The sequence below is a fragment of the Anser cygnoides genome, chromosome 5, assembly GCF_040182565.1.
Source record: "Anser cygnoides isolate HZ-2024a breed goose chromosome 5, Taihu_goose_T2T_genome, whole genome shotgun sequence".
In the NCBI taxonomy this organism is placed as follows: Eukaryota; Metazoa; Chordata; class Aves; order Anseriformes; family Anatidae; genus Anser; species Anser cygnoides.
In genome coordinates this window covers 11,268,672-11,295,859 of record NC_089877.1, presented here as the reverse complement: position 1 = coordinate 11,295,859, position 27,188 = coordinate 11,268,672, and the positions used below count along the sequence as shown (strand labels likewise).

Sequence of the window (27,188 nt, the reverse complement as noted above, 5' to 3'; positions counted from 1 at the left end):
GTTCTCCTATCACAGTGTATGCAGTGTGAACCTTGTGCCTGGATGCTGCACTTCCCCATTTACTGAGCTTACAGTTTGAAATTGTAACCTTTATGGCATCTGGTCTGGTCCACTAGGTTCTTGCTTGCTCCTGCCCTTTGCCACAGTTCACTGCCCTTCAGCTGTACATGAGTAAATGTTTTAGAGGCTGTGGTATAAGCAGAAATGGCAAAATGGTCCAGATTAAAAAGTGCAATTTTCTGTAAAGTTATTTCTATATTTATACAAAGGTGATGCTAGTGATCCATAATATGGTGTTCCTCAAAAAACAAAAAAAAAAGTGAATATCAACTAATTTCTAAGTGGTCAGGAAAAAGCATCTTAAGGTAGTTGTCACCAAAGCCAGTCGCTGTGGACTTAAGGCTGTAGTAGATATATTCTGTTTACAAAGGACTAATAAAAATCAGATGACAGTATCCTCTTTGCTGCTATTTTCAGACTCCATGGAAGCTGAACCATGGATTCTGTGCTTTGTATCACTCTAAGTGAAAACTGATCTTCTCTTGCTTTTTAACAAAAAGTAATGAACAGAATTATGAAAATACTGCTTTGTATTACATAAAATATTCTTGTGTTCACTGTGGGAAACCAAGCTGTTTTTTCAGGGCTGTAAATTATTGAAGTTAGCTTTTCTGCCGTTCTTCAGAGTTTTTCATATTGATTAAACCAAGAATCTGAAAGATGGGCATATTTCAGAAAAATTGAGAGCTTCCCAGTATGGATCAGATTAAAGCTCTCTCCGTTAACTTTCTTGCATGGGACAAACCAACTCAAATCATCTTTGTTGCTGTTGTACTGTGTTCTATCATGAGGACCACTGAGTTGTTTACAACCAGATTTTTAGTTCAGGTTAGTTCTGTCTGTTGCTAGATACAGTCTGTACAGAGAGAAAAAGAACAGATAATTATAGTGCTACTTAGAAAAGCAGCCTCCTTAAAAAGCCATCCCTGTTGGGATCTACGAGGACAACCTGGGATGATGGCTTAAGCAGGTGTTTTTTGTGTGCAGTAGAATTACCTCTGCCAGCTACGATCCCCTTTGCTCTTTGTAGCTTGTTCTGCAGCAGTGATTGACACCTGCTTGTTTGTCTGTGCAGAATGGGAACGTCTGCTGCTCGGTGGATTTAGAGTGTCTCAACAATAACTGATGTACTTGGACTGGACTGTGCTGGGGGAGGAACAATGATGAAGTTAACATCTGAAATGAAGCCGTATGCGTTGGTGTTTTATACAACAGACAATTACCAAAGTCTCCGCATGAGGAAGATGTTTGGGAGTTGCCTTTGGGACCTATCACTATGCTCATCCTTGCTAGCCTTGTCCGGGTGACTTACAGTACAGCGCATATAAGTCAATGGTTGTTAAAAGTTTTCAGTGTTGTAAATTACACACTTTTCCTGTCAAGACATTTGCAAATATGTTTAAATTATTTCATGGGTAAACTAATGCTGTATTTTTGTTTTAATTTGTGTATTGACAACATGATAGAAATCAGCTCTTCTTCCTTTGGATCTAGATTTTACAAATGAAACAGCCTGTTGTGGTTTTGTCCCATGATATCACATACTTAGTTCCAAGGTCCCTGTCGGATGTATTTATGAAAATATGTATGTATGTACAGTCAAATTGCATAGTAATTATATTTCACATCTGTCCAACATTTTAAAACATTCAAAGGTATATTTGATTGGACAGAATGGAAGTAATCAAAGTCTGTCTTAAAAAATATAAAAATAAATGCCATGAACTTAGTGAAACAGCAAAAAAGCACTTTCTTTTCCAAATGTGTGAAGCAGCAGCAAGACTCCTATGGTGAGAAATGGTACTGAAAATTTCCACCACCATTTCAACACATGTTCAGAAAAGAACCATTAGTCTTTGTCAGTGTTCTGTTTTGCAAGAGAAACTACAAATGCTGCAAAAGGGTATAATTCTTCTGAACTGTGCAACGATAAAACAGTCAGCCTTAAGATGATATAATTTAAATTGACTAGGTTAGTTTTTGCTGTCAGTTATAACATCATTGATTAGTTCAGAGTTTTTTCTTTTTTGTATTTGCAGTAATGATGATGTCCACCATTCTCAGTTACTGCTACCATAACGACAAAGTGCAGAAACAACTCTACTAGTGACATGCGGGACAGTAGACCTTAACGCTTGGTAACTCTCATTACCCAATTAACAGTTCAGAAACAGATTTTCTCTTTTCTTATTTTATGACATTTAAAAATATTTATTTTAATTTACCACGCACACGGTGTCTTTTAATACATAAGTTTAGAAATACAAATGAAAACTCTTAGCCCTATATTGAGGTTAGAGTTTAGATTCTCTTCAGCTTATGTCTATTTTTTTCACGAGGCTAGAAAGTTTGTGGCATTAGAACAAGAATATATTTCTATGATGATAGTACCTACAGCTTGAACATCACCTTTTTAACGTGCTGTTGTGTTTTGTTCTGCTCATTTGTGTAGTGTTTTTTGCTTTTCATTTAATTAAGCACTGAGTATGTGGAAAAGAGTGCAGAAATAAGTATAGTGAATACAGTCTGGAAAGTCAACATTTGTGAGGTTTTCATCGTTTCATGCAGAAAAACTGAAACAGATAAATAAGAATGAAGTGTGACTATAAAGTGAAAAAATTCAAGTCTTTTAAATCAAGTACTATCATGTTTCTTATAAGGAGAAAAGTGGAAAAATATAAAAATGACTTGCTATCATTCAGATAATTTTATTCCATTTTTTAAACATTATTTGTTTTATCTAACAGGTCTGTGTGGTAAAGGTAAATTTATTTTCTTAAAATACCCCATCATTTTCAGCTACTAATGTATTTGACTATATTTGCATTGCCCTAATGATTGTATAATAAGGGAAACAGTTGTGTTTTATATGATACTCAAAGGATGTTTGTAAATCATGTCAGCTCATTTTGTATATCACATTGTAAAACCCAATGGTAATTCAGTTGGATGAGATATCCAGTGGGCTGAGATATAAAGGGGAATGATTTAAAACTTGTGGGCATCTAAATAAACTCCTATGTACAGATAACTTTCCTTTATTTTTATTAACAGAATTTTAAAACACTAATCACTGTCCTTTCCAGACGTGAATTTGTGATGTTGCTAAAAGGAGAAGGAGTGTTTGTCTCGAGATGTAGTATCATAATTGTAAGAAATACTTTGTTTATACTTAGTAAGACAAAATCTTGTATTCCAGTCTGTCACATACCATGGATTTCTGAAGCTTTGTGAATGGGATTAATGACAGCACAGGGTTTCAAAATCATTCTTTTCCAATTTAACTCGCAATAGTGAAGCCCTTTCCCAAGATGGTTTCTGGAAGCTCCAGACCTTGTTACGATGGTATTCAATAGGAGCACAGAACTTCATACTTTTTCACTGTGCATTTTGATTTCCTTCTAGAACCCAAATGCAGATTAATTCAATAACACCTTTTCAGAGGATTTTATACAACATTATGTCATTATCTTCAGAGTGATGCGGCTTGAATTGTTTACACAAAGTCAAGATATTGGCACAGGCTTCTTTGTTTATGTTGCATTTTAAGGAGTTATGCTGACAATGATGAACTTATGAAGCAACGTGATCACTAGCCACATAACATTTACCTTTAGACTACTCAGAAGCTACAGCCTCCGCTCAAAGATCAGACTGAGGCACAAAATTTAATTCACTGTGTTCTTCTGTTACTAAGGTAAGAACTTTCAAAACCTCTTTCGAGAGGCCTTGATGAGGATCCCTAATCCCTATAAAACTATCAGCAGTACAGTAAAAATGCTGAGAAATATTGATGTTTATTATTTATAAGAGGTACAGTTACAGGAAACATGATTTCTGGAAATCTCTTTGTGAGATGATCCTTCTCTCTGCTCAGTAAAGAAGAACAGTGGTATTAACATGAGGAGGACTGCCACCAGACCTTCTGTGAAAGGTAACTTCCTGCCAGTTAAGGGACTTGCTCCAAACTCTTACTATAGGTAGGTGGAATTTTGTAGCTGTTTCTACTTAATTAGGAATATTTACACTGCGTGTAACATTTCTGATGACAAAAACTGAGAAACAGAAAAGGAAATGTCTTTTCCTTCCCCTTTTGGTAAAAAGCTCAGCCTAGGTTCTAGACCAGGACATTGTATTGTGTCATGCACCTCTTGTGAGGGAAGTGACCACTCTGTTCTGCTCATGGTATATTTACAAACCCACCTGCTGAGACAAAGGAAGTGCACCTCTGTGTTCCAGTATGGTGGCTTATAACCACTCTAGTCACTATTTCAAACCAAAGAAAATCCAAAGTATTGCACGGAAATGCTAATACCTCCCTAGTTCACAGGAGTGTGTGGGAGATTTATTAATGTCTCTGTATTGCCTCAGAGACCTAAATAACAACTGTCTTCTAGTAATATACCTTCTAAGAGGTAGCAGTTTTCAAGTATAATTGTGTGCAACATTTAATTAATAATATCTTTCCAATCAGATTGCAATCACAAAATATTTTGTGGTTTTGTTTTTTATTTGTTTTGTTTTGTTTTTCTTCTGAGGCAAACAATAATGTTTTACAAAACCAAATTTACAATGTCAGCAGTGATTACACGAATGGCAGAATAGATTGTAACAGAATTAAATCGTAAGTCCTATGAGCAATATGGGAACGTCTCCTCACATCTAATGGTACTTACAGAATCATCACTAATGAGGGGATTTTAAAAGGGCCCCATGGTACAGATCGAAGTAAAATCTTGAGTGAGCGTTGTGATAAGACATAATTGTTTGAGGAACATATTCTGGTATCAGAAATATATACCTGCCAACAAGCTACTGTTCCTCTTAAGGTAGATCTTTGGAGCTCATCCAGATTTAAAGTGGTACAAGGAAGATAAAAATCAGGTTCTGATCCTTTTGCATCAAAATACCTGTAAGCAAAAAACTCACAGCGGCATAAATTAGAAAAAAAAAAAAAAAAAAAAAAAAAGGAAAAGTCCAAGCTGAGGGTCTGAATACTTCAAATTCAGTTCTCCTATCTTCCTGGTAAAAATCAGCAGTAATTCTGTTTCAGCTGGTCTTTGATTTCAGAGAGGTGTTAGTGAAGCACTGGTATTGCTTGTAATCTGCAAATATTTTGTGCGGATGATAACAGTATTATTTCTTGCTGCCAGTGAGCAGTCCCACATAAGAAGATTTAGGTATACCTGAGAAGGTTGTATACCAATAATCTGATAAAAGGGATCAAATTCAAGTTTTTTAATGAAACTGTCACCAGCAGATTCACAGCACATGGGAAAAGAATGTGACCTTCCCCAGTTAAAAAAAAATAAAAAAAAATAAGTTCCAAAATCATGTACATGGTACATGTCATTTAAATTCTTTAGTGCTACTTCAGCTGCATGGTGTGAGGGATGCGTTGAATTTTCATGAGTGGATTTCTGGCTGGTAACCAAGTCTTTGCTTTGGCAGTACCTCGTGCTTCAATTATTTTTTCTTCCTAAATTTGTAGATGAGATTGTTTTAAGTGAATTGAGTGGGTTTGAGTGGTGTTTGGAAGCAAGCCTTATCATGTTCTCAATGCTACAACAGAATCTGAAGCAATACAGGCTTCTTTCTAGTATGTGCCTCTATCCTGGCTGGGAGAGAGGGCTGTGGGGAAAGGCACCGAGGTAGCTCACCTAGCCCCAGCTCATCTGTAGTTGTGTGACACTGTCGCTGCTCGCGGGTTTACAGCATTGTGACAGTATTTGCCTTGGATACAGTAACAGCTGCACACATGCTCCGATAGTGTTTTTTGGTTGCTATTCTCTCTTCTGTAGTTTGTTCCAAATGACTAGTCATGTCATCCATACGTAGACCATGAAATGTTTGCCTATCCCGGAGCTCTTTGTTATTGAATGCCTGTGTGGTTATATGCATACACATATAGATTATCCATGCACTTCAATGAAGGGAGGCTTGGAGGTTCTGCAGCACATCACACTACTGCCCAAATACAAAGGAAAGAGCAGGGGTTTATCTGTGCCAAACACAGTTGAAAAATCCTGTTTTCTAATGATGCGATTGATTGATTGCTGTCTGATGAACTGCAAATCTGCTTTTTTTCTGTCACAACATCTGAAAATGTATTTGATTTAATCCAATGCTTCTTTGTACTCATTTTAACAGATTCCCTTTCACATGTTTCAGTGTAAAATATGCAGATCTGTTTCCCTACCTGAATATTATGCAAAATTCTCATCTGGGTGCTGGAGTGTGCAGTCTTCACTACTGTTGTGCTTTCAGACTCAGAGTAGGCATATCTATTTTCAATGTTACTGATGATAATAATTACATATCTTAAGGTAAGCAGTAGCTTTAAAGGTAAACTTTTACCTGTCAAACTAAGGGTTAAGAAAAAAAATTAGTAGGCATTTTAAAAGTACATTTGCAGCTGTAAAGTTTTTTCAGCCTGACCACAACTGTGTCCATTTACTCACATTTGTATTAAATCATTAGCTAAGTAACTGCACTCTTTAGCCACATATATTTTGTTTTTCAGGGTAGAAGATATCTTTGAGAACAAAGTAAGTACTGCATGAAGTCATCCTGGTGAGTAGGCAAAAATATTGTTTGTTAGAAGCTGCTACAGGAACACGACCAGAACTTTCTCAAAATCACAGGCAAACGTTTCATGTGTGGTGCTGGGCAGTGTGCTTTTGAATTGCTTTTCTTTTTCCTGCCTGCACAGGATAGGAGGAGTGTGGAGAGTGGTTGGACTGCTTAGATAAAACGTTCTTTAACTGCTGCTTTGGCTCTTTGCTTATGCATGAGTTACCTCTGGCTGCAAGTGTGGTTGTGGGAGGAGGTAGGAGCTGTTGGTGCAGTGTGCTGAGGGCGGCCGTGCTGGCACCAGAGAGGAATGTGCGGCAGCGGTGGCTGCAGAGGTCCATGTGCTGGTGGGTCTGGAAGAGACCCTCATAAACTGTTAGCAGCAGCAGGGCAGCAATCATGTGTTGTTTCTTCTCAATGGGTGAAGCAAAATAGAGAAATAACCATGATCCTCCCCGTCTCCCTCCAAAATAAAGAAAAAAAAACTTTGGCAAGTATCCTCTGCTGGTGCCTTGGCAATATTAGAAATGCTGGGAGTGATCTGCTTTTCGTAGTGTGTGGGAAGACTTCCCAGGCGGGGTCTGGGACTGGATGAATGCATAACAAAGCATTCCTTAAGTCAGTAGGGTAGTTAGTGATGACAACAGGTATTATACTTTTTTTTTTTTAATTGAACTATTTTTAATTCTACTAAAAACAAAACCCAAAGTGACTGTTCCCTTCTTTACAGCCCATTCTTCTGTCTTGATTCATTTACTGATTCTCAGGCCTTCCCACCGCTACAGTCTTCTGACTTGAGCAGTGACCGAGAAGATAGTGTGACTACTAAGCAAAAGAAGTATTTGCTTTCATGCCAATAAGAAAAGGAAATTTGGAACCATAACTGATTTTTTTTTCTTTCAAAAGTCATATTTTTGTACTAGTCATAGAAAACTAGAATTATTGTGTAGTTTGGATCTCAGTCTCAAAAACAAAACAAAAAACAACTGCCTGTTAATACTGAAGGAATCCAGACCAAATCAATTACCTAACTTGCAGGTGCAGCACCCTTAAATTTATTTATTTATTTATTAAGACCTTTCACTTAAATATTTATCCTCTTAGGGAATAAAGGAACTGTATCTCTATCATTTGTAAGAATGACTTCAGGCTGCCCCTGATCAGGGTCTGTTCAATGCCCTTTTTGTGTGGAGTTCACAGAACCACCTCAGCATCCTCTGAAAATGCAGGCGTCTCAAAACAACCCTTAACAAGAATTCAGACATCACTGGAAAACATTTAGGCATCTGTAGGATGATTTAAATCACAAATATTGGCTGCCTCTTCTATGTGCCTGCCAAGTTCAGAGGCATTAAACTGAAGGTTTTCATTGTTTTAGTATTGTTCAGTGCAAAAGTTCAAAGCTATCTGTATTTCCGACTTAAAACGTTACAGAAATGTAAGCTATATGGGATTATAATATACACATACTATATTCTCTACAGTTAGGAAAAGAGAAATTATCCCTGATGACCTTTTCACTTCTGTGTAGCCATCTCATTCTGAGTCAATATGTGTGAAATTATTTGACAAATGTTGTAGCAATCCCTGAAAATTGTCCCTTGTATCAGTAACAAAGCAAACTTGTCCAGTGTAAGTAGTATTATCTCAAGTGAATTTAAATGTATGCCATCTGTTTTGGGTGAGTACATACACTACAAGAGTAGCAATGAGAAATGTCAGTCCCACATGTTCAATAATTATACCCCAGATGCACTAAAATTAAGAGATAAGCTATAGAAAAGTATGGGATTTGAAAATACGCTTTTTTCAACGGTCCAGGGGTTTCTGTGATGAACTTGTATTATTACTGACTTCTGTGCTGAACTTGTATTATTACTGTTGGTAAGAGTCCAGTCTGACACTAGAAAGATGCCCAAATAACTACAATTTCTGCAGGGAGAGAATAGGCCAGGAAAACAAGGGGACGTGTGGAGTGGGCCTTTCCCTGCGTGTCTGCAGTGTGGGCTGCAGAGAGCCCCTGGCTCCCGGGGCAGGCTGAATGTAGGGAGGCAGGGGGCCGTGAGCCCAGCTGTCCTCCGAGGAGAGCAGCGTTTGGGTGGTTTCAGGAGGGGGCATGGTCCAATTGCTGGTCTAAAAGATTGATGCTTCTGGTACAGGCCAAGCTCAGCGTGACAGGACTGAATACACATCTGAGCCTTCATCTGAAATAATGGGCTAGAGATATCTAACTCCCTCCGTGGGAGTTTGAGAACTCTGGGGAGGCAGCTGATGCTGGAGACAGATGCACATTTAGAAAAGAGTGAAGCATGGTGCTTGTGCTGACCTACTTTCCGTGTTTTTACTCTGAATTTATGCGAAAAGGTGACCAATTCTTGTGCTTAAGTAGGAGCAGGAAGGAAATTTACTAGGAAAGACCCTCCTGCCAAAAAGCAGAAAAAATCTAAGTAGAATCACATTAAATCTTTGTCACTGAGCAGACAAATACAGAAGTGAATACATTATGCCATTTTTAGTTCATAATGGGTATGCCATAGTGTAGTAGCAGTGCCAAACTTATAATACTGGCTTTAAAACAGAAAAACTAGTGTAGCGCTGTGCCAGTAAGTCATAGTGTGGTCTAACTGGGCACCATGACATAACATAAAAGTGCATCCAGAAGCATTTTCCACCCGGAAAATATGTGCTATCCAAAAAGTATCTTTCAATAAGTGTAGTCAATGTGAAATAAATTGACTAGCAAAATGTTAAATTAAAAAAAAAAATGTTGTGTGACTGGTGTATGTGATTATCAGATCTTAATTTGAAAAAGCTGAATATTTGTGATAGCTTACAAATAAGAGTATTAGGACCTTGAATGACAAAGCAGTTTAGGTAGTTCAGAGGAAGACAAAACAATTGCAGAGTGGTATAGTAAAAAAAAAAAAAAAAAAAAAAAAATCCTGGTTAATGGAATTTGCTCTGTATATGCAGTGATATTCAGTAACTGAGGCAAAAGAAATCATTATGCCAAAGCTTGCAAATGGAAGGCAGAGAACCAAATGGAAAATAAAGCATTATGTCAAAGCGAGCAGTAACTCCAGAATGAGATTTCTACATTTTTTATGACGTGAATATACTGCCTATAGCAAAAATAACTGGTTTATTAAGCTCAGGCTATCACCAGATGCAAAACAAGAGGTAACAGTTCACAAACTGGAAAGCCATTATCAAATATGTAATGGGACATCACTGAATATTTTAGGTTACAAGCATTCTTTTGGCTTACTGCATGAGAGAAAAGTGGAACTGAAGTCAAACAAATGAAACTAATATTACTTAATGTTGGATATACAGGCATTGGGCAGTTTAAATTAGAAGAGGAGTGTGCAAGGGAAACACACAGGCTGAAGAGACAGGTAATATAAACACAGGCAATGATGCTTATAGCAAAGACAAATGAATTCACGAAGCAGGTGACACTAAATGTGGAAGTGATTTATAGGAGACACTATTAAGAAAACCAAAAAAAGTAGTCCAAAGGAGTCACTAAAATATGCCACAAGATTATTAGAGTTTTTAACATTTCTTTAGAATATGGGCACTCAAATTTTGACGGTGCTTCAGCCTTCTATGCTGTGTTTTTGTTTGAAAACAAACTCTGACAGCACCTGGTGGCTGGGTTGTGGTAAGTGGCTGCTTACCCTGCTGGCTGTGAGGGGGTCTGAGAGCACAAATCTTGGAGCTGCAGCTTCCCGTGCTGGGGGGATGTGCTGGCAGGGGGCACAGCACTTGGGTGCCCTTTGCTGCTCCCCAGCCACACTGTGCATGAGCAGAGCAGGAGGCTGGAGCAAGATGTTGCTGTGTTTTAATATAGATGTGCGGGTAGAAATTATTTACAGAAGACAAGGGGGAGAGAACTCAGTTTATAAGATTAATGAAGGTTTAGGATGCCTGGGATGAGTGCGGTGAGAGGGGGCTGGTGCTGGGGATGGGAAAGCAGAGCCGACAGCCAGCAGTGTGGCATTTCCTCACCACCCGGCTGGAGTTGTGAAGGTAAGATTTATTGGTGAAGCTCAGGGCTGTGAGTAAAATACAGCAGGACTGGGATCTTGAGTCTCTGTATTGCTCATTTCTTTCTAATGAGCAGTCAACTCGCTGAGGAAACCAGTGGCTCTATTGGCAGTTTAAAAGTGATTACTGAAAACTCGAACCTTTGTAAGCCTCCAAATTAAGTTCTCGTTGTAGTGTTACCCTCCCCATCCCACATCCCCACCTTCATCCCTGGTAGAACATGTCTTAAAGATTCTGCAGGATGCCTGGGACTTTACAGTGATTATATAGTTGTTCCCAAGTTCTCAAATGTTAGATATTTAATGAAACAGTACCACAAAATGAATGCCGAGGTCCCCAGATGACCAGGGAAGAACAGTAGGGCCCCTGCAAGGACTCGTGGATGACTTAATTTAGGCAGGTAAGCTGAGCAGTCACTTCTGGACAGACCTATGCAGAGGGAGAACTCTCCGGAGCAAGGTCAGTGTACGATGCTATAAACAGCACTTCTTGGGCCTGCTCCCATCAGATGATAAATAGTAATAATAAAATTGCTATGTAGGATCTAATAATGTAATATAGCATATGATCACACCTATACATTTGAAAGATAAAATATTTCTGATGTGGGTGAACCTTCACAGGGAGTTGCAACTTAGCTCTTTCTGCAGAATTTCTGTATAGCCTAAACATTTCACTCACTTAAATAATAAGGTAATTAGAAACCTTTTGATAAAACATTGTCTTAGACTTTGTAAAAGAAATTGTTTGATAGTATGGCAGGGGAGGCTTTGCTGCAATAGAGGATGCTTTGCAATGATAGAAGCAGATGGTTTACAGAGTTACTGAATAAGAACTGATTATTGATTTGCTATCCTCTAACAACATCAATGTTGAGTGATAATGTACTGTACTGCTTGTTACAGAGTAAATAGCCATTTTTATATTACTTGCTTTCTTGCAAATTGGCTACTGGCAGGGAAAGTAAAATATATGGCTGCTAATATCTTGAAGCAGTGAACAAATTGCACTGGGGGAACATCAGGGAAGCACTGCAGAACACTTGCTGATATTTACAACTTCTGCCTCTGTCAGAAGACTCAAAATCAAAAGTTCATGAAGTTTCTAAAAGCAGATATAGTCAGGGCCCTATTTTTTTCCCTATTTGCTTTCAACACATATAGTTACTTTAGAAAAATATGAAGTAAGTTCTATTTTAGCAGAACTTGAGAGGACAGTCAGGGGATTTTTAGCAGCCACAAGCATACAGTGATGTATTAGGTTCAGTATTGTTTCCTTGCCCAATTTACTCTCTTGGTTTGAAGAAAAGAAAATTCTGGAAGGTTAAAAATGCAGCTAGAAGCGGGAGCGATATTATAACTCAGGGTGACTGTGTAGCATGTTTAAATAAACATGCAGTAAATATTTTGCCTCTTGTATTCTGGTAGCTTTTATTAGCTGCTTAGTTGGGGCTGGGGGAAGGGAGACCATGATCTCTTGACAAGGTTGTTTTCACTCAAGCTGTCGTTCCTCTAAGCAAACAGGCTTCTTACAAGCCAGTGACACATGCCCACTGTGAGTTATGCACCCAAACTCTGTGGTGGACACATGGTTGCTAATAGGTTTTTCACTATCAGTTTAACTCAGTGTTTGATCATTGCCCCTTTTGTGGGTTAGTCTCAAATGTGCTGGATGCAAGTTGGAGACTCTAACCTGCCCCCCCATCCTCTCTGCCCATCTGTCCACAGATGTGGCTTCCGGGTCCAAAAGTTAACAGCTTCCTCTGCCTGGTGTGGGCATTGCAAAGGGTTAAGCTGGCTCAGAGTAAATATGGGGGAGAAGAAAAAAATCTGTTTTTGCAAAAGAAGAAAGGATCTGTCTTTTCATGATACTAATCGAGGATGAGGACTCAGGGTCTTTTGATCTTGCTGTACAATTTCTTCTCTGGTTTTTAAACACGGTGTTTTTATTTACAGCTAGCTCAGGAAGGCACAGTAACCTATCCTCTTCACACACAATAAAGCGAACACATACAAGTTATTAGGGCATACTATATTTACTGATTAGGTAATAACATGGCAAGGCAAATAAAAGATTTTATGACAAATTTAAATAGCACGGGATTAAAGTTCAGGGACTGGGGATTAAGAAAAGGGACTTCATCTGGTCATGGTAGATAGTGGCCATTAAACTGTCCTCTGGGAGATTTGCTGAGCCTTGAATAATAGTAGCATATTTGTGTGTGCATGACTTGCCACACCTTGTTTTTCTTAACTGGATGCACTCTAGAGCAATTCCTAAGGTGTGCCTCCCTCCTCTGCCTGCTTCCCACCCCCCATTGGCTTTCTTTGATCTGTTTATGGACTTTTAAGTGGAAAATATAGCTTAATTGACTGCTTGTACTATATTGAACGTAGTGACATACCTAAATCCAGTTAAGCAGGGGAAAATAATGAATACCTACTCATCCGTAAGGTGCATTACTGTCAACATTGTCCATCCTGTTTTCATTTCTTTGTGTTTGCTACAGTGACTGTGGTATAGTCGGGTGAAGGGACAACTATTCCATAATAAATAGTGTAAAAATGCTTTGTGCCTAAGACCGTGTTTCCCTGTTTTTGTATATTTGAAGTGCTCAAGTTCACAGAAGATCTGGTTGTGCTAATTAGAATACTCCAGCAAAACCTCTGCTACTGGAACCACACTGATAAATCCCAATGCATTTTCTTTAAAAAAGTGTTGACTCATTTCTTGAGTGCATCTTTTTTAAGCCATGCAATTTTTTGAAAGTGCACAGGGATTTATTTTGAAGCACATCTTGACTTTTAATAAATATATCAAAAGTGCTTTAAAAGATATCATAGCTAATTTTGCTCTCTCACAAATCCATCAATTTTTATTACCTTTAACAAACCTTTTTCTATGAGAGAGAGGAAATGGTTCAAATCTCTCTGTGGTACGTTTTCCTTTCAATTTTCCTGGTAGTCAGTGTTTAGGGGAAACAGTGCTCAGAAAAATCTACCAATATATCAACCATAGAGGAAGGATGCAGAGAAATGGGTTGCTTCATGACAACTGGAATAAGTGGGGTAAAGGCACAAGGTAAAACAGCAATGCTGGAACAGCTTTCTGTGTACAATGTCACTTTAGGAAACCCACTTCATGTGGCTGGCAGATTGCTGTGATGGAGAGGTCCAGGACTGAAAAACTCTCTATGGGAGCAAACCTGGATTTAGTTTGTGTATGAGCCTCTTGCATTTCTCGTGTTTCCTGGGCTTTCCTTAGTGTTGCTTATGTAACAAGAGAAGTACCTGCAGTTCCAACTCCAGTGCTTGGGCCTTTAATGGCATTCAGTTAATGCTTGGCAAGTATGATTATAACAATCATTCTGTTGCTTAATCCTCACCAGTGCCAAGGGTTGTTAGGTAGGGACTGCAAACAAGATGAGAAATTGGAAATTTTCTATGCTGTGAGCAGAATGGGAGAATCTCCAAGTGGCTTAATTTTTGAATCTTTTTTTCTTTTTTCCTATGGTAAATGTTAGATTATCAAACCAAGTGTCATCCCCCTCCCCCCCCCCCCCCCCCCCCCCCCCCCCCAAAAAAAAAAATAAACAAAAGAGCTCTAGCTGAGTAATCTTTTCACTTAAACCTTGAGAAAATTCACTGGAAAATGACAGTACAAGCTGCCTGTTGCCACAGCACCAAAATGGACACGCAGAACTGTGTAGGTGTTTAAGAAATAATATGAACTTCCCCCCCACACACCCCATATGTGCACCTAAGATGGATCTTCAAGGCGTACGTGTGGGATTTCCCACTTTTCTTCCCTTCTGAAAGCTTTGTGCTCCATTGCGTAGTTCAAAAGGGGAAGAGAAAAGCTTTGCTTCATGGAAAGCAATGGGGAGGTGAGTTAGGAGCTGTAGTTTTGGGTTTGCCACCTTCATGCTTCCAGTCCAGGCCAAATAGCTGCAGGGTTTCAGAGCTGCCAGTCTCTGCAGCCGTTGCAGGCAGTATTTGCAGCTGTATATGGCCTATGAGAGGTGCTGGTGCGATCCCTGGAAGCCTTGCTCTAGCATACGGGAGCATGCATGTAAGAAGGGAAGGCAAAATGCCAGAGAGATTGTTCCTGGGAGACTGGATACCCATCTTAATTTGTGCTCAGCAGTTTGGGAGGAGCTCTGCCTGCAGCAGCGAGGCTGTGATCCGCAAGGAGAAAGCTGCTTTATCAGGCATTGAGCCTCACAGGGCCTGGCAACGTTTCAGTGTCATCTCACCAGTGAGATAGCAGTTTCCACATATGAAGCAGACAGCAGCTTTAATGGAAGGCATTTCATGACAGGGAGCTTTAAAAGTTATTCCATTATCCTGTAGTTACACAATTAGGATATTCTGTAGCATGCAACATGCTCCAGTTGTGATGGCTGCAATGTGTCGTCGCTTTCTTCAACTTACAGATAAGATGTGCCAGAGACTGATATTTCTGGGTAGCACATGTGCTTCTGAAATGTCCTTGGATTACCAAAGTTGCTTTATATACAAGGAAATCAGAGTAAAGTGTGGGATACCTGAACTAATTACCTAGAAATGGCAGCCTGAGGCTGGCTGAAGCCTGATCTGATTAGCATTCTGTGTCAGTGCTGGCAAATGATGAGGAACAGAAACTAGCAGAGCAACAAAAAGATGAAAGGGAAGTGCTTCCTACCTGTCATTCAGACATTTCTCCCTAATGAACCCCCTCTGCAGAACTCGCAGCCTGTTCAGGAGGTGGCTCACTGACGGGAAGCAGCGCTGGGCAGTTGGGTGACCGTGTGGTTTAGGGCACGTGGGCACCTGCCAAATCAAAGCTGCATGTCCACAGGGCTTTGGGAGGCAAAGGGGTACAAGGGGTGGTGAGACACAGCCCAGGCTGGGCACTGGTGGGCAGCCAGAGTCTGGCCAGGGCAGCCAGCAAACATCAAGGACTTCAAGTGCTTGCTGTCCAAAATCGGGAGGTAAGAAATGCAGTGTCCTTTGTGAACTAGAACGCCATTTTCACCATTAGTTTCTAAATCTAATAACCACAACTTAGAGTCGCTGGTAGCTGGGGGGGGAGGGGGGGGAAAGAAAAAAAGGAAAGAAAAAAGGCCCATGCTTTGTGCAGAATAATTACTAATTTATTTAAAAAACAAAATCAAGGCTGTCTGTGATTTGGGTCTAATTTCACATTTATTTTTCATAGTTTGTTTGCTTAGTAGCTTCTGCAGTAAGACAGTGATTAGTTAAATCAGTTATACATAAATTCAAAGACTTGTTCTTCATTTTAGATGCTCAGACTTAATTGGATCTAAATCAGATTAAAAAGTGACTTCGGAGGGAAAAATACCCCCAGGCATGAAAAGATGGTGGTTTTTTTGTTGTGTTTTTTTTTTTTTTTTAACTTATCACTTAAATGGCAGTAGAGATTTCTATCTTTACAACATTTATTCCCTGATACAGCATACAATTCTATTTAACATTTAAAGAAAATACTTATATATTAAAACATTAGCAGTGCAGGGTAGGAGGAAGACAATAACTTAAATTCCTCAGAATAAACAGCTTCTTAGTCCAGAGTATTTTCTTGAGATTGTAATGGAAATTTGAACTTAAATGTTATGAAAGGAGGTCATTCTACAAGTTTATTAGAATATATTAATTGCTGTGAAATCATATAATGCAAGCTGTATTAAAACTGTGGAAGAGTCTGCTCCTCTCTCAGGAGATGCCCAAGCAGATCCAGCAGCAGAAAGTTTGGATGAAGATGGAGTAGATTTCATTGCTGGAAGAGTGGGTGGTTGTAGTTTGGGAGCTCTAGAAACATCTGCAAACCCAGCAGAGGAAGATCCTTGTAAAGGAGTAGGGCACATCCTGGCTGTCAGAGCACAGACTGTGCCACGGAGCTATAGCATTTGTTGCTTGGCCTTTTGCCTTGCTTGCTGACTGAGAGTGTTTTTGGCATTTGGACAAACAGGTCAGCTGTGGGATCAGCTGTCTCCATGGCTTACCAGGACCCTTGTGAAGCAGAAGATGGAGGACTTGATGCAAAATCAGGTACTTAACCATATTGTGAGGCTGGGGGAATGTGTAGATTTTGAAGGAGTGAGCAGAGATTGGTATTAAGATAATTCTATATCTGGAATGATCCAAGGCTGAGCAATTCAAGCCATCTCCCCCGAAATGTGTGTTCTCGAGGCGGTTTGACAGAGAGTACCACAAAGATGAGAAAGGCAGAAGGATAGCAACCGTTGACTCCAAATGTCTATGTTCATCTTTCTCATCAATTATTTAGACAAGAAAGATTTACATGAAAATTAATCATTAAATTTTGAATTGCTTCTTTACATCAATAATGAAAAAGCTGCATCAAATACAAACAGATAAAGAGAATAGGATAAGAAATCGTCCTTAATACACAAAAGGAGAAGTAATATTTTAATGAAATTATAAAGCTCATTACTGCTTTACTAGAAGGGTTACTGTCAGTGACCTAGAATAGAGAGCTTTATATGCTGAACATGAAACCTCCTGTTTAATCTATGATATTTGATGCTGGTATATTAAAAATTGTGGGCTGGATTCTGCTATATTCCATAAAACAGTACTTGTTGGAACCACAATAATTTTCATAGTCAGAAGGTTGTCTTTTGAGTGTGTGTATACAAAATTAACACGGAAAACGTTGAATTCCAGCAACATAACTTTAAAAAATTTTTAAACCGTTTCTGTCAAGTATATTGCAGTCTGAGAGTAAGCCTGCAAAATGCAAGTTCCTTGGTAATTTCCAAACTAATGTGAATTGCTGTGATGATATCTTTAATCTAAAAATGCTGGGAGAAGGGCTTGGTACGCTTCTTGTTGCGCCAGCTGAAATGCAATAACCTAAAATTTTAGCTTCTTTTGCCCCTACTTGCCAAGTAAATTTTTTAATGCTTCTACCCAGAAAAAAAAAATAAATGACTGGGAAGCATGAAGAGTGTGCAACCTGTATGCATAAAAATCTGCAAGTAAATATAATGGCATCATTATTTTACTGTGTATTTACATTATTGTTTAAATAACATCGTGTTGGTGTTACCTTTAGGGGTTTGGCATGTTCAGTGATGAGAAAGCAGCAAACTAAGTCAGATGCAGCATTGAACCGAAAAGCATTGAGACCCTGCAGTATTTTTGGTAGGTACAAATGCTTTTCCAAATTCCATTGTTTTTAACTTGCTATTGGATCTTTTCAAAGGCTTGTGTGTGACAGAGCTGCTTCCAAAAGCACACTGTGCCCTACATCTGTGAGTATAACACTAAAGAAATGGTGAGCATCACTATGGCTAAATAACTTAGATAATATGGATGTGTCTAGGGGAGTACTGTGTAATTATAAATTGGGTAACAATGCACGCTGCTCTGGTGTCAGTTCTGTTCAAACCTGGAAGAAACCCAACATCAGGCCCAGCAGCCAATCTGTACATTTGTGCAAGCTGATTCCTTCGGCACAAAGTTTGAATCTTGTCATCTGGAATGAGTCTGAGAAAGTGCATTTTGATATGGGACTGCCCTGCACTGAGATTTTGTCCTCCCTTGCCTTCCCCTCCTCACCACCTCTCCGCCTTTTCCAGCTGTGAGCATTTCTGTGCTCTCAAGGCCTTTCCCAGGCACTGCCATGGACCTGCAGTTAGCTGACCACAGCAGCTGACAGATGTGAATTTTGGATCAGCTGACAGGATGGACTGCTCAGGAAGAGCATCCTTAGCCTGTCCTCACTCGTGAGGTGGACAGCAAGACTAATCTGTCCTGTGCAACCCTCGCGACAAGCTGATCAGGTCAAGCAAGGCCTGGCTAGAGTGAAGGCAGTTTCATTAACATTAAGCCACTTCACGCACAGTTCTTCCCCCACGTAGCCATATGAGGGAAGTGCTTTGTTTTCACCCCAGGACAGTGCTAGAATAGTTGTCTAGATGCTCTAAAGCAGCGTGTATACGTTCAGTGCATCTGTGAGAAACCAACCAGGGAAGTTAGGAAGATATGCACTACTCCCTGACCTCTTCCAACTCCTTCATTTAATGTCGACCTCATTTTGATATGGGTTTGTCTTGCCATTTCTCTTCGTTATTTCACCAGATTGGTACCTGTATTGACTTAAAGGGAAAACAAGCATAAAGTCAATTGCACTTGCTGTAATTACCTAGCTCTTAAAAGGGAAAGACATTTATTTAATTTGCTTTGCAACCTATGAGCTCATGAGGTTCATTAATTTTGTAGGAAGTAAATAAGTTCCAGTGTTTTGTTCTGGAATTTATCGCTTTTTGTCTATTTCCATTTTAACTGGTAGTTCAAGCTCTGCATCTTGCTTGACTATGCTCTGTGACAGACCACGTCTGGGCCTTTGCAGCCTGGGGGACACTTGTGCAGAAAAATTAGAGGTATTTGTTGCCTCATTGCTATTGCAATTGGTACTGCATGGTTCCAGGAGCACAGGTAGCAGGATTGCATTTGCAATATCTGTCTTTCACTGATACAGGGGCAGGCTTCTTAGGCATGGATGCTAGTGGTCTTGGAATTCTTGCCTCTCTCACTGGGTGGCATGAGGAGTGCTCATGGGCATGTCAGCCAGACAGGCATCTTGTAACCAGGAAGAGAAAAGTGTAGCCTACTTGTCTGCTGTCTTCTAGCAGACGGGAAACACAACTGGATGAAGAAGCTTCATTTAAAAGAGTAGAAGTTCTCCTGAAGCCAATATATCAGGAGTGCTGGGGGGGGAGGGGGGAGGAGGATGGGATATGTTAGATATTGAAGATCATTTCCCATTCTACTTTTTTAAGTAGAGATAAAAATGCTGGCTGATTATCTTATTTCTATAAACTTTTTGCCTTTTTTTTTTTTGTTTGTTTAGTATATTATTTTACCACCCAAAGCAAATGCCACACAAAGAGTTGTGGTTAGGAGGCTGGTTCTTTATCTCAGTCAAAATGTCTCAGTTAAAAAGCTATCAGTAGGAGATAATAATAAATACATGTGGCATTTGGCTAGATGAATACAAGATTATACTAAACAGAACATATTCCTGAAAAGAATAATTGCAACTAATTAGAAATCTCCAGTTATGCTTAGAGTTGTAAGAATGTGAAATCAAATTTAATTATGCAAGGTCCCAGTTGTGCCAAAGGTGTTATAAAGAATATCTGTATGGAAACATTCAGTATAAGAAGATGATTGGTGCTATTATTAGCATGCTCAGTTGCACATTTTCTTTATAGTAGTTTAAAGTTTAATGATGGTATTTGTAGGGCTAATTACTGAGAATCTGCACAGCAGACATTGGGGTAGCCATACAAAAAGCGTCTGTTTTTGCCCTGGTAAGTTATTGATGACTCCAAAGCGAACTTTGACTAAACTCTTTGTATTAAGTCTATGTACAAACAGGTGCTTGAAAGTGGAAATACCTCTGTTCCTTTGCAAGCCTGATCAGTGAGCATCGTTCCTTCACTCGTGCATGCTAGTAGAGGACTGCCGGCAAGAGTCAGCACTTCCTGGGTTCAGCAGTAAGCTGGGAGATGTGCCAGAGAGCACATCTCGGGTGATAGGAATGGTCTGGAGACAGGGAGCAGGGACATGTGGACAGAAAGGAAGGCAAGCAGTCGATATTCATATAAATATTCCTTCATAGCCAGTTTTCTAGGAATGGTGAGAAGGAAAGCTAAGGCATCAGGTGTGGTCATAACAGCCCAAGATAAAATCCTGGTGCACAGCAAGGATATTGTGCATCTTGGGCCTGAGGACAAGGAGTTAGCTGGGCCACCCTGAGTGTGAACCAGGGGCTTTTCCAGCAGCACTCGGTGTATCCTGATCCTGGAGACCATGGTCTCCCATGGAGAAAGCAGTTTAGGAGACACTGCTCACCAGTGTAGTTGTGGAGGAGAAGTGATCTTGAGAAATATGCTGTGATATTAGAGGAATGTGGGAAGAAAACTTGATGAAAGCCCATTATTTTTGGAATTGACACAGAAGTCAGGTATGGCTCCTGGTTAGGGCTGTGCTGCCTAAACGGTTTTCCCATCCTCTACTGGCTGCTCAGCCACATGTAAGGAATCTGCTCCCCCTTTTCCCCCCTGCAGCATCTCTGGAGGCAATGCTAACAACATGGGTGAATTAAGCTTTCAAAACCCCACAAGTCTTCCCACTGATACCGTCAGGCCCTGTGAGGGTAAATCTTTTCTTCTCAGTTATGAGAGCTTTCCTTTCAAAGAGTGCTGTGTGATTCCCAGCCCCGGAGATGTCTGGCTGCTGCCAGTAACGATCCCTGCAGGCCACAGCAAAGCAGTTTCGTCTTTCAGCCCTCCTGGCCCGGCACAGAGGGACCATCTCTCTCCTCTTCCACCTACCTCGAAGGTAATCACAAGGCATCCATCCCTCTCAGTACCACTCCTCTCCCCTGCCTCGCCAGCTTCTGTGGAGGTGCAGCTAGAATTGGGACTGCAAATCTCTGGGTTTGGGTCCTCTGATCTGCTCAAACAAACCTGAGCAGTGAGAGGAGCTGTGCTGCGGAGCTCAGCCTTGCCCTGTGTGCTCCCGGGCTTCGCACTTGAGTAACTGGGGGTCAGCCAGGGGAAGGCAGAGAAGCACAACACAAGCACTTCTCCCAGCTGATCTTTCAGCCTTGTTGGAAGAGGAGGGTCATTCAGCTGGATCAAGGGGTCATTCCTGCTACTGAGAGTGACTGACAGGAACCTGAGCTGGGATTCACTTCTTGTATCTCAGAAATCTACAGCTGAGCTGGGCACGCCAGGCTTCCCTTATTAGTTAATGGAGAGGATTAGGTATTTTTAGGCATGACTCACCTGTTCTATTTTAGCTCTCTATTTTAGTGCATGATGAATTGTACTTTATCCATTAACTTTAAAGAGTGTCTAATCCAAGTAGCTCAGATGTGGGCCTGTTAATTGATTTATTCAGTTGAATTCTACCCCCGTGTGCCAAGGTCTTTAAAGCATCAGCTGAGTTCCAAGGCTGAAGCTGACACAACCAGAAAGAGAGAGGCAGTGCAGAAAGCTGCTCTTTGCTTGGATTTTTTTATATATTTTATTTTATTTTTCCAGATAGTTGCATCTCTTCAGGTGTGATTGTTGGTAGCCAGACACTTGAGTTGGCTATGGTCATTTTGTACTCCGAAAGGTACTGGTCCTCCTGGTTTAGGAGCAGTGCAGTCTCCTCCACCTGTACGACCTCCATCTATCTGGTAAGAGAAAGAGGAGTTCCAGCTGCTTTCTCTCTGAAACATCCGCTTTCCTGTGGACAAACCCTTCCCTCTCTTGATCTATCCCTGCCCTCCTTTTCCTCATTGCCCTCTGTCTTGACCCCTCACGATGCAGCCAAAACTGACAGTTCTCTGCAGCTTCTCCGAGGCTGCCACCTTCCTTACCTTTTGCTGAAGTTAAGCAAAGAGGTTCCCTGGCACAGGGGCAAGAAGAGCTGCTGCACCTCTGTAGTGCAGCCAGTGAGACCAGCAGCAGCATGCTCCGCTCGTGTCCCTGCTGCTCCCTGCAGAAAAAGCTGCAGGAGGGGGAGGCTGGGCAGGGGCTTGGCTGGTCCACAGGGACTCCCCAGGGGCGGTTCCTGTGCAGGGGCCAGCCTGGGACCAGACCCAGGCAGCAAAGCGCGTCCTCAGGAGTGAAGTATGGAAATGATGAAGCACGCCTTGCGTAGCTTATCGTGCCGACAGAAACAAGGGCATCCTCCTTCAGCTTCCTGAAGCTGACATGGGACAATGCCGTTTTCCGTGGGTGGAATTGACACATGGCACATCACCAAGCCTCTGGCTGCGTGGGGAGCTGTACAAGCTCCCTGATGACACTTCAGGCTGCACACACGGGCAGCCGCTGGCTCCCATAGCCTGCCTCACGAAGTGCTGGAACAATCAGCTGGCAGCACAATGCTGGCTCTCCCAGTGGTGGTCTCTGTAATGACATTCTTGGGGTGAGGACCTGAGAATATAAACTAGGGGTAGTTTATTTGCAGAGTGAGGAATGAAGCATTATTGATAAATTCAGGTGTCTGATAGAAGAAAGATGGAAATTCTCATTTCCAAGCCTTGCTTGTAACCTGAATGTTGGTGCACCTCTTCCTTCCCTTGCTCTGTTGTCTGGAGGATTTAGCTTCATCTTTTCTCACCCCTTCTCACATCACGTAGTTGTTGGTGGCTGAACACTCTACTTGATATTTCTCTGCTCTCATTCTTGGCCTGTGTGTCCATACCAGCTGTCTAATGATGGCACAATCATGAGCTCTGAGGGCTGTCATCCCTAAACTCATTTTTATTGAATCCAGTACCTGCTCTAAACTGTCATTACATGCACACAAGATGAGTTTCTGCTTGCTCTTGTCCCAGTTAACACAAGGAATCCTGGCTGAGGAATCCTGAGCACGGTGAATCCCCCTTTGGTTTGCTCACCTTTTTGTACTCTGATTTCAGGCCATTGTTCCAAGACAGCTGAAGAACTTGGCCTGTACAGGCTCGTTGAAGGCTGGGGTAAGCATTTTGATGAATTGCAGAGTCTTTGGATAAAGGACAAACCCTGATACGGACAGAAGGCATTTGTTCTCTACAGGAGAAATGTAGATGTCCAAGGACCTGTAGGATGCAGAGAATTCATTTTGTTTAGCTGACACTTCATTAATCTGAGTTCAGGGTGCGTGTCCGGCTGTTGGTGTACAAGAACGACAGTGGTGCAACTCCCAGCAGGCATTGTCTCCCTTCCTTCTGGATCTTTCCACAATAGAAAAGAAAGATGGCAGGAAAATCTTTCCTGCCGTCACTGAGCTTCTTCAAGCTCCCTGTGCTAGTGCAAGATGGTCCTGTAAGATGTCGAATACTGAGTGCTGTGTCTGTGTCCTGGGACCATTTCCCAGTTATTTACTTCTTAAGGAGAAGAGAGTACACACGTGGCAGGTCCTACCTCAGTCAGCTGCTGCACATCTGAAATATGTCCAGATGCTAGAAGAACTTCTGCAAGGTAGCATTAAATATATAACATACAAGTCGTTTGGCAATACAAGTCATTTGGCACACTCGGGGAGCTATGTCCTACAATTCTTTCTCCTTTCACTTCTTGCGTTGTTAATGAAACAGCTGCTCTTTGGTTTCAGGCTTAAATATATTTTTAGATTGCTTTTATGCTGCTGGCCCTTTGAAATGCATGAAGTGCTGTGAAAGAAAGCCATTGCTGGGAGGCAAGAGGAAGGCCTGTAGGTGAAATCATGTCTTGTAACAACAGTCTGAATCTCACCTATTCATCTCATCTCTTCCTTTGTTTCTGTAAAGGGTCTCGGCTCCCTTGGGCACACGGTTGCATGCCTTTTCTGCCTTATTTAAGCATTACAGTGATATCAGCCAAGGTCCTTCACTAGCACAGCACCAGCCACTGGGTTGCTCCTTTGGGGGCTGTTTTCTTCACAGCTGGGAGCTGCAGAGCCCGTGTGGTCTCAGTGCATGGTTCTGCTCCCACCATAGGAAACATGCTGGTCCAAAGAGAACAGGGGGTGGAGGAGCTTGGCTATCAAGGAGAGAAGCTGGAGAACAGCACAGGAAGAAGGTGGGTATTAGGGAAAGCTGTGGATGAAACAATGCATAGGGCAAGTAGGATTTATTTATTGGCTGAGCAGTAAGACCGCGTTTCTGTGAGCTGATGGATTCTAATTGGGATGTCACATGTTGCATTTGCGCGCTAGGGTTTCACATAAAGGGGTGTGGGTGGGCAAACGAAGTATAATGATCTAAATAGTCAAGTTATCCCAATGATTGTGGATGCCAATAGAGAACCAAATCCAGAATCAATTAATTGGTGTATGCAACTCCTCTGTACACTATGATATGACCACATATGTTAGGATTACTGTGGTTTTAAAGGTGATATAAATAATTGCATAACTTCATTAGTTATTTGCTACCTACAATGAATTAGTTCAGCGCTAAACTACCTTAAGCAGCACTTCCTTACGGGATTTACAATTTGTAGGCTGAAGGCCCAGCTGTGTCTTAGCTGACAGTAATGAACATGCTGTGGCTAATTGAAGTGGGAGGTGTCATGGTTGCAGTACTCAGCTGACTCAGTGTTGACAACTTAGTCATTTCTTTAAAAAAAGTCAGGCTCAGCACATTTTAGATGACTAAAACAAAACAAAATTATTTTTGTGTCTTGTATTCCAAGTTTTAGGCTCCCAAAAAAAGGTTTCCGAACTGACAAAATAAAACCTTTTTTCCAGACCTTTTTTCTCGTTGATGCAGCCATCATAGCCACCTTGAGGGGGAAGAGGACTTGTGTTTGCTCTGCATCCCTGCACTGACAGTGTTTTACTGGAATCTCTGTCACCTCCAAAGTATCAGTTAAATCCTGGCTAAAAATAAGGAGGCCTCCATGGAACAGGGTTTGGTTTTCTTTTTATGGTAGAAAAATGCAGTTTCGCTTTTGTGCTACAGAGGAGATCTAGCACTAAAGTGTCTCTGAGCAGCGATGGTGGCTACTGCTGCAGTCTCATACAAGCTTGGTTATGGGTAAGTCTGTAGAGGGGAAATGAGAAACAGGCTGTAACACTCGTGGTGCCCTATGGGCTCTGCGTGGGTTCCGCGACTGATGAAACTGAATTTTAAGTTGGATTTTTCAGGACGTGTTTATGCAGTATTACATATATTGTAGCTAACAGCCATGGTTTCTCCTGTCTAGAATAAAATCGTGACACCTGTATGAGTATTTGCATGCTCGCTTACACAGAAGACTATGCAGTCCAGAATAGTTGGGAAACACAATCCTTCTGAAAATTATCAGTTCTAATTCTTAACTGCTTTTCTTGTCCCAGCTCCCAGTATCTTAAGAAAATTATAGGCATTTACTGTCATCCCACAATGCAGTTGAAAACACCATGGCATTAAAACAGTGTTGGACAAATGGGATATAAGGTCTAATAAAAGTGATCGATGGGAGCAGCTGCAGAGACAGTGAATATGTCTGACTTTTTTTTTTTTTTTTAATAAATAACAGTGGAATAAAATAAATTTGTATTTTTATAATCTTTTGTTTGACACTATCCCCAGCATCAAGTCTGCTTTATGTCATTGTGTAACAGTCAAGAGAGACTCTCGTTTTTATAAATTAATCTAAGGTTTCAGGCCATACGTTTCTGAAGCTGACATAGAATTGCAAGAAGAAATACCAATAATGGTTTTTTATTGACCACCATCAGAGATCATTGCAGCTGGGAAGGGGTCTTGACTGTCCTTTTGCCAGTGAGCTCAGTTTCTTAGAGGAACTGTTTTGCACAGAGAAGGCAGATTAATGAAAACTAAGGCTTCTCTAAAGGCCAGCAGCTGCCTGCTCATGACTGAGCCGGGCTGGTTTTGTTCTATTTTCCCCGGGCGTAGCACCAATATCTTTGCATTTTAAGTAGTCAGCCAAATAATGGCTGGGAATTCAAGCCAGAAAGCAAAAGCAAGTTGATGACGTGAAGGGAGAAAAACAAAAGAAAGAAAGGCACAGTGAACTTGTGTAATGTGAGAGAAAGGGAGGCACACACAGGAGAGGAGGAACTGGGGTACTGCTGCTGCATAAAGGGCATGCAAGGAGCAGCGTGCAGGGTGTGGGTGTGGGGTTGGGGCTGGTTAACAAGGTGCTGGAGGCAGAAAGGGGAGCAGCACAGCGGGGGAGCTTAAACCATCTGCTGCAGTGACACTCCTGTACCCACAATTCAGTTGGAGGCCGAGGGAAGGAGCTGGAGGAAAAAGATGTGTGTGCAAACAAAGCCTGAGCTGTAGGAGCACAGCGGAGCACAAAGGCCCGTGAGGCCACCTCCTCTGGGGCACGAGGATGTGCCTTGCCCCAGCTGCGGTGCTGTTTTCCAACTGAAAAGCTGAAGACCAGTTGAGGAAAGGGAATGCGGTGAAGATGTACCAAGGGGGAAAATGAGGGGGGCCTGGGCAGAGGCAGGTGGGAGCACCCTGGGTGGTACCCGACCTCGGCTGTGCTCACAGCAGATAAGGGCAGAGAAGGAGCGTGCAGACGGGCTGGGCCTGGGGACGATGAGCCCCACCACGGATGGCATCCCTAAAATAGCAGTTGAGAGTTGACCTCTGTCAAACCTGCCCAGCACTGGGACAGAGGGACCTCAGGAGAACACAGAGACCCAAACTGGAGCTGTGTGTAACGCACACCAAAGGGGATGGAAACATGGAGTGCGAGGGTCGCAGAGAGAGGGCAGCAACACGGAGCTCAGCTGGCACCACCGCACTGTGCCAAATATGCAGTGTAAAAATCCCGTAAATGTTAGTCAAAATATTAGACCTCACTTGACTTATAGTAACACCATGAGTTAATTGGTGACCTCAGATGACCCCAGAAACCCCCAAAATTGAGGAGCGGTGACCTCAGATGACCTCCAGAACCTAAAAAACTTAGCAGCGGTGACCTGGGATGACCCCACAGGCTAATTGGTGACCTCAGATGACCTTAGAACCCAAAAAACTTGGCA

At 41.4% G+C, this 27,188-nt stretch overlaps 1 protein-coding gene and 1 long non-coding RNA gene across 15 annotated transcripts in view; both read left to right on the top strand.

Annotated features, from left to right (window-relative positions):
- Nucleotides 1-9,573, top strand: part of NELL1 (neural EGFL like 1) — a 298,939-nt gene extending 289,366 nt beyond the window's left edge. For 7 of the 10 annotated variants that reach the window (XM_013177634.3, XM_013177635.3, XM_048050007.2 and 4 more), the window contains one exon: nt 1,136-9,573. In XM_013177634.3, the coding sequence (XP_013033088.3) occupies nt 1,136-1,186 (51 nt within the window). In that variant the 3' untranslated portion in view covers nt 1,187-9,573. The remainder of the gene's footprint in view (nt 1-1,135) is intronic. The other 3 variants (XR_010831634.1, XR_010831632.1, XR_010831633.1) reach the window with 3 other exon arrangements.
- A 4,700-nt stretch (nt 9,574-14,273) lies between these two features.
- On the top strand, nt 14,274-26,981 carry LOC136790860 (uncharacterized). Of its 5 annotated transcripts, none has more exons than XR_010831636.1 (4): nt 14,274-15,658; nt 16,657-16,736; nt 17,767-17,855; nt 24,181-26,981. It is a non-coding gene; the product is annotated as an uncharacterized lncRNA (long non-coding RNA). The 5 variants fall into 5 exon arrangements; XR_010831639.1 differs by lacking the exons at nt 14,274-15,658; nt 16,657-16,736; nt 17,767-17,855 and adding exons at nt 20,907-21,062; nt 21,770-23,199 and having other exon boundaries at nt 24,181-24,262; nt 24,933-26,981; XR_010831638.1 differs by lacking the exons at nt 14,274-15,658; nt 16,657-16,736; nt 17,767-17,855 and adding exons at nt 21,618-21,909; nt 23,143-23,199 and having other exon boundaries at nt 24,181-24,262; nt 24,933-26,981.
- The last annotated feature ends 207 nt before the right edge of the window (nt 26,982-27,188 follow it).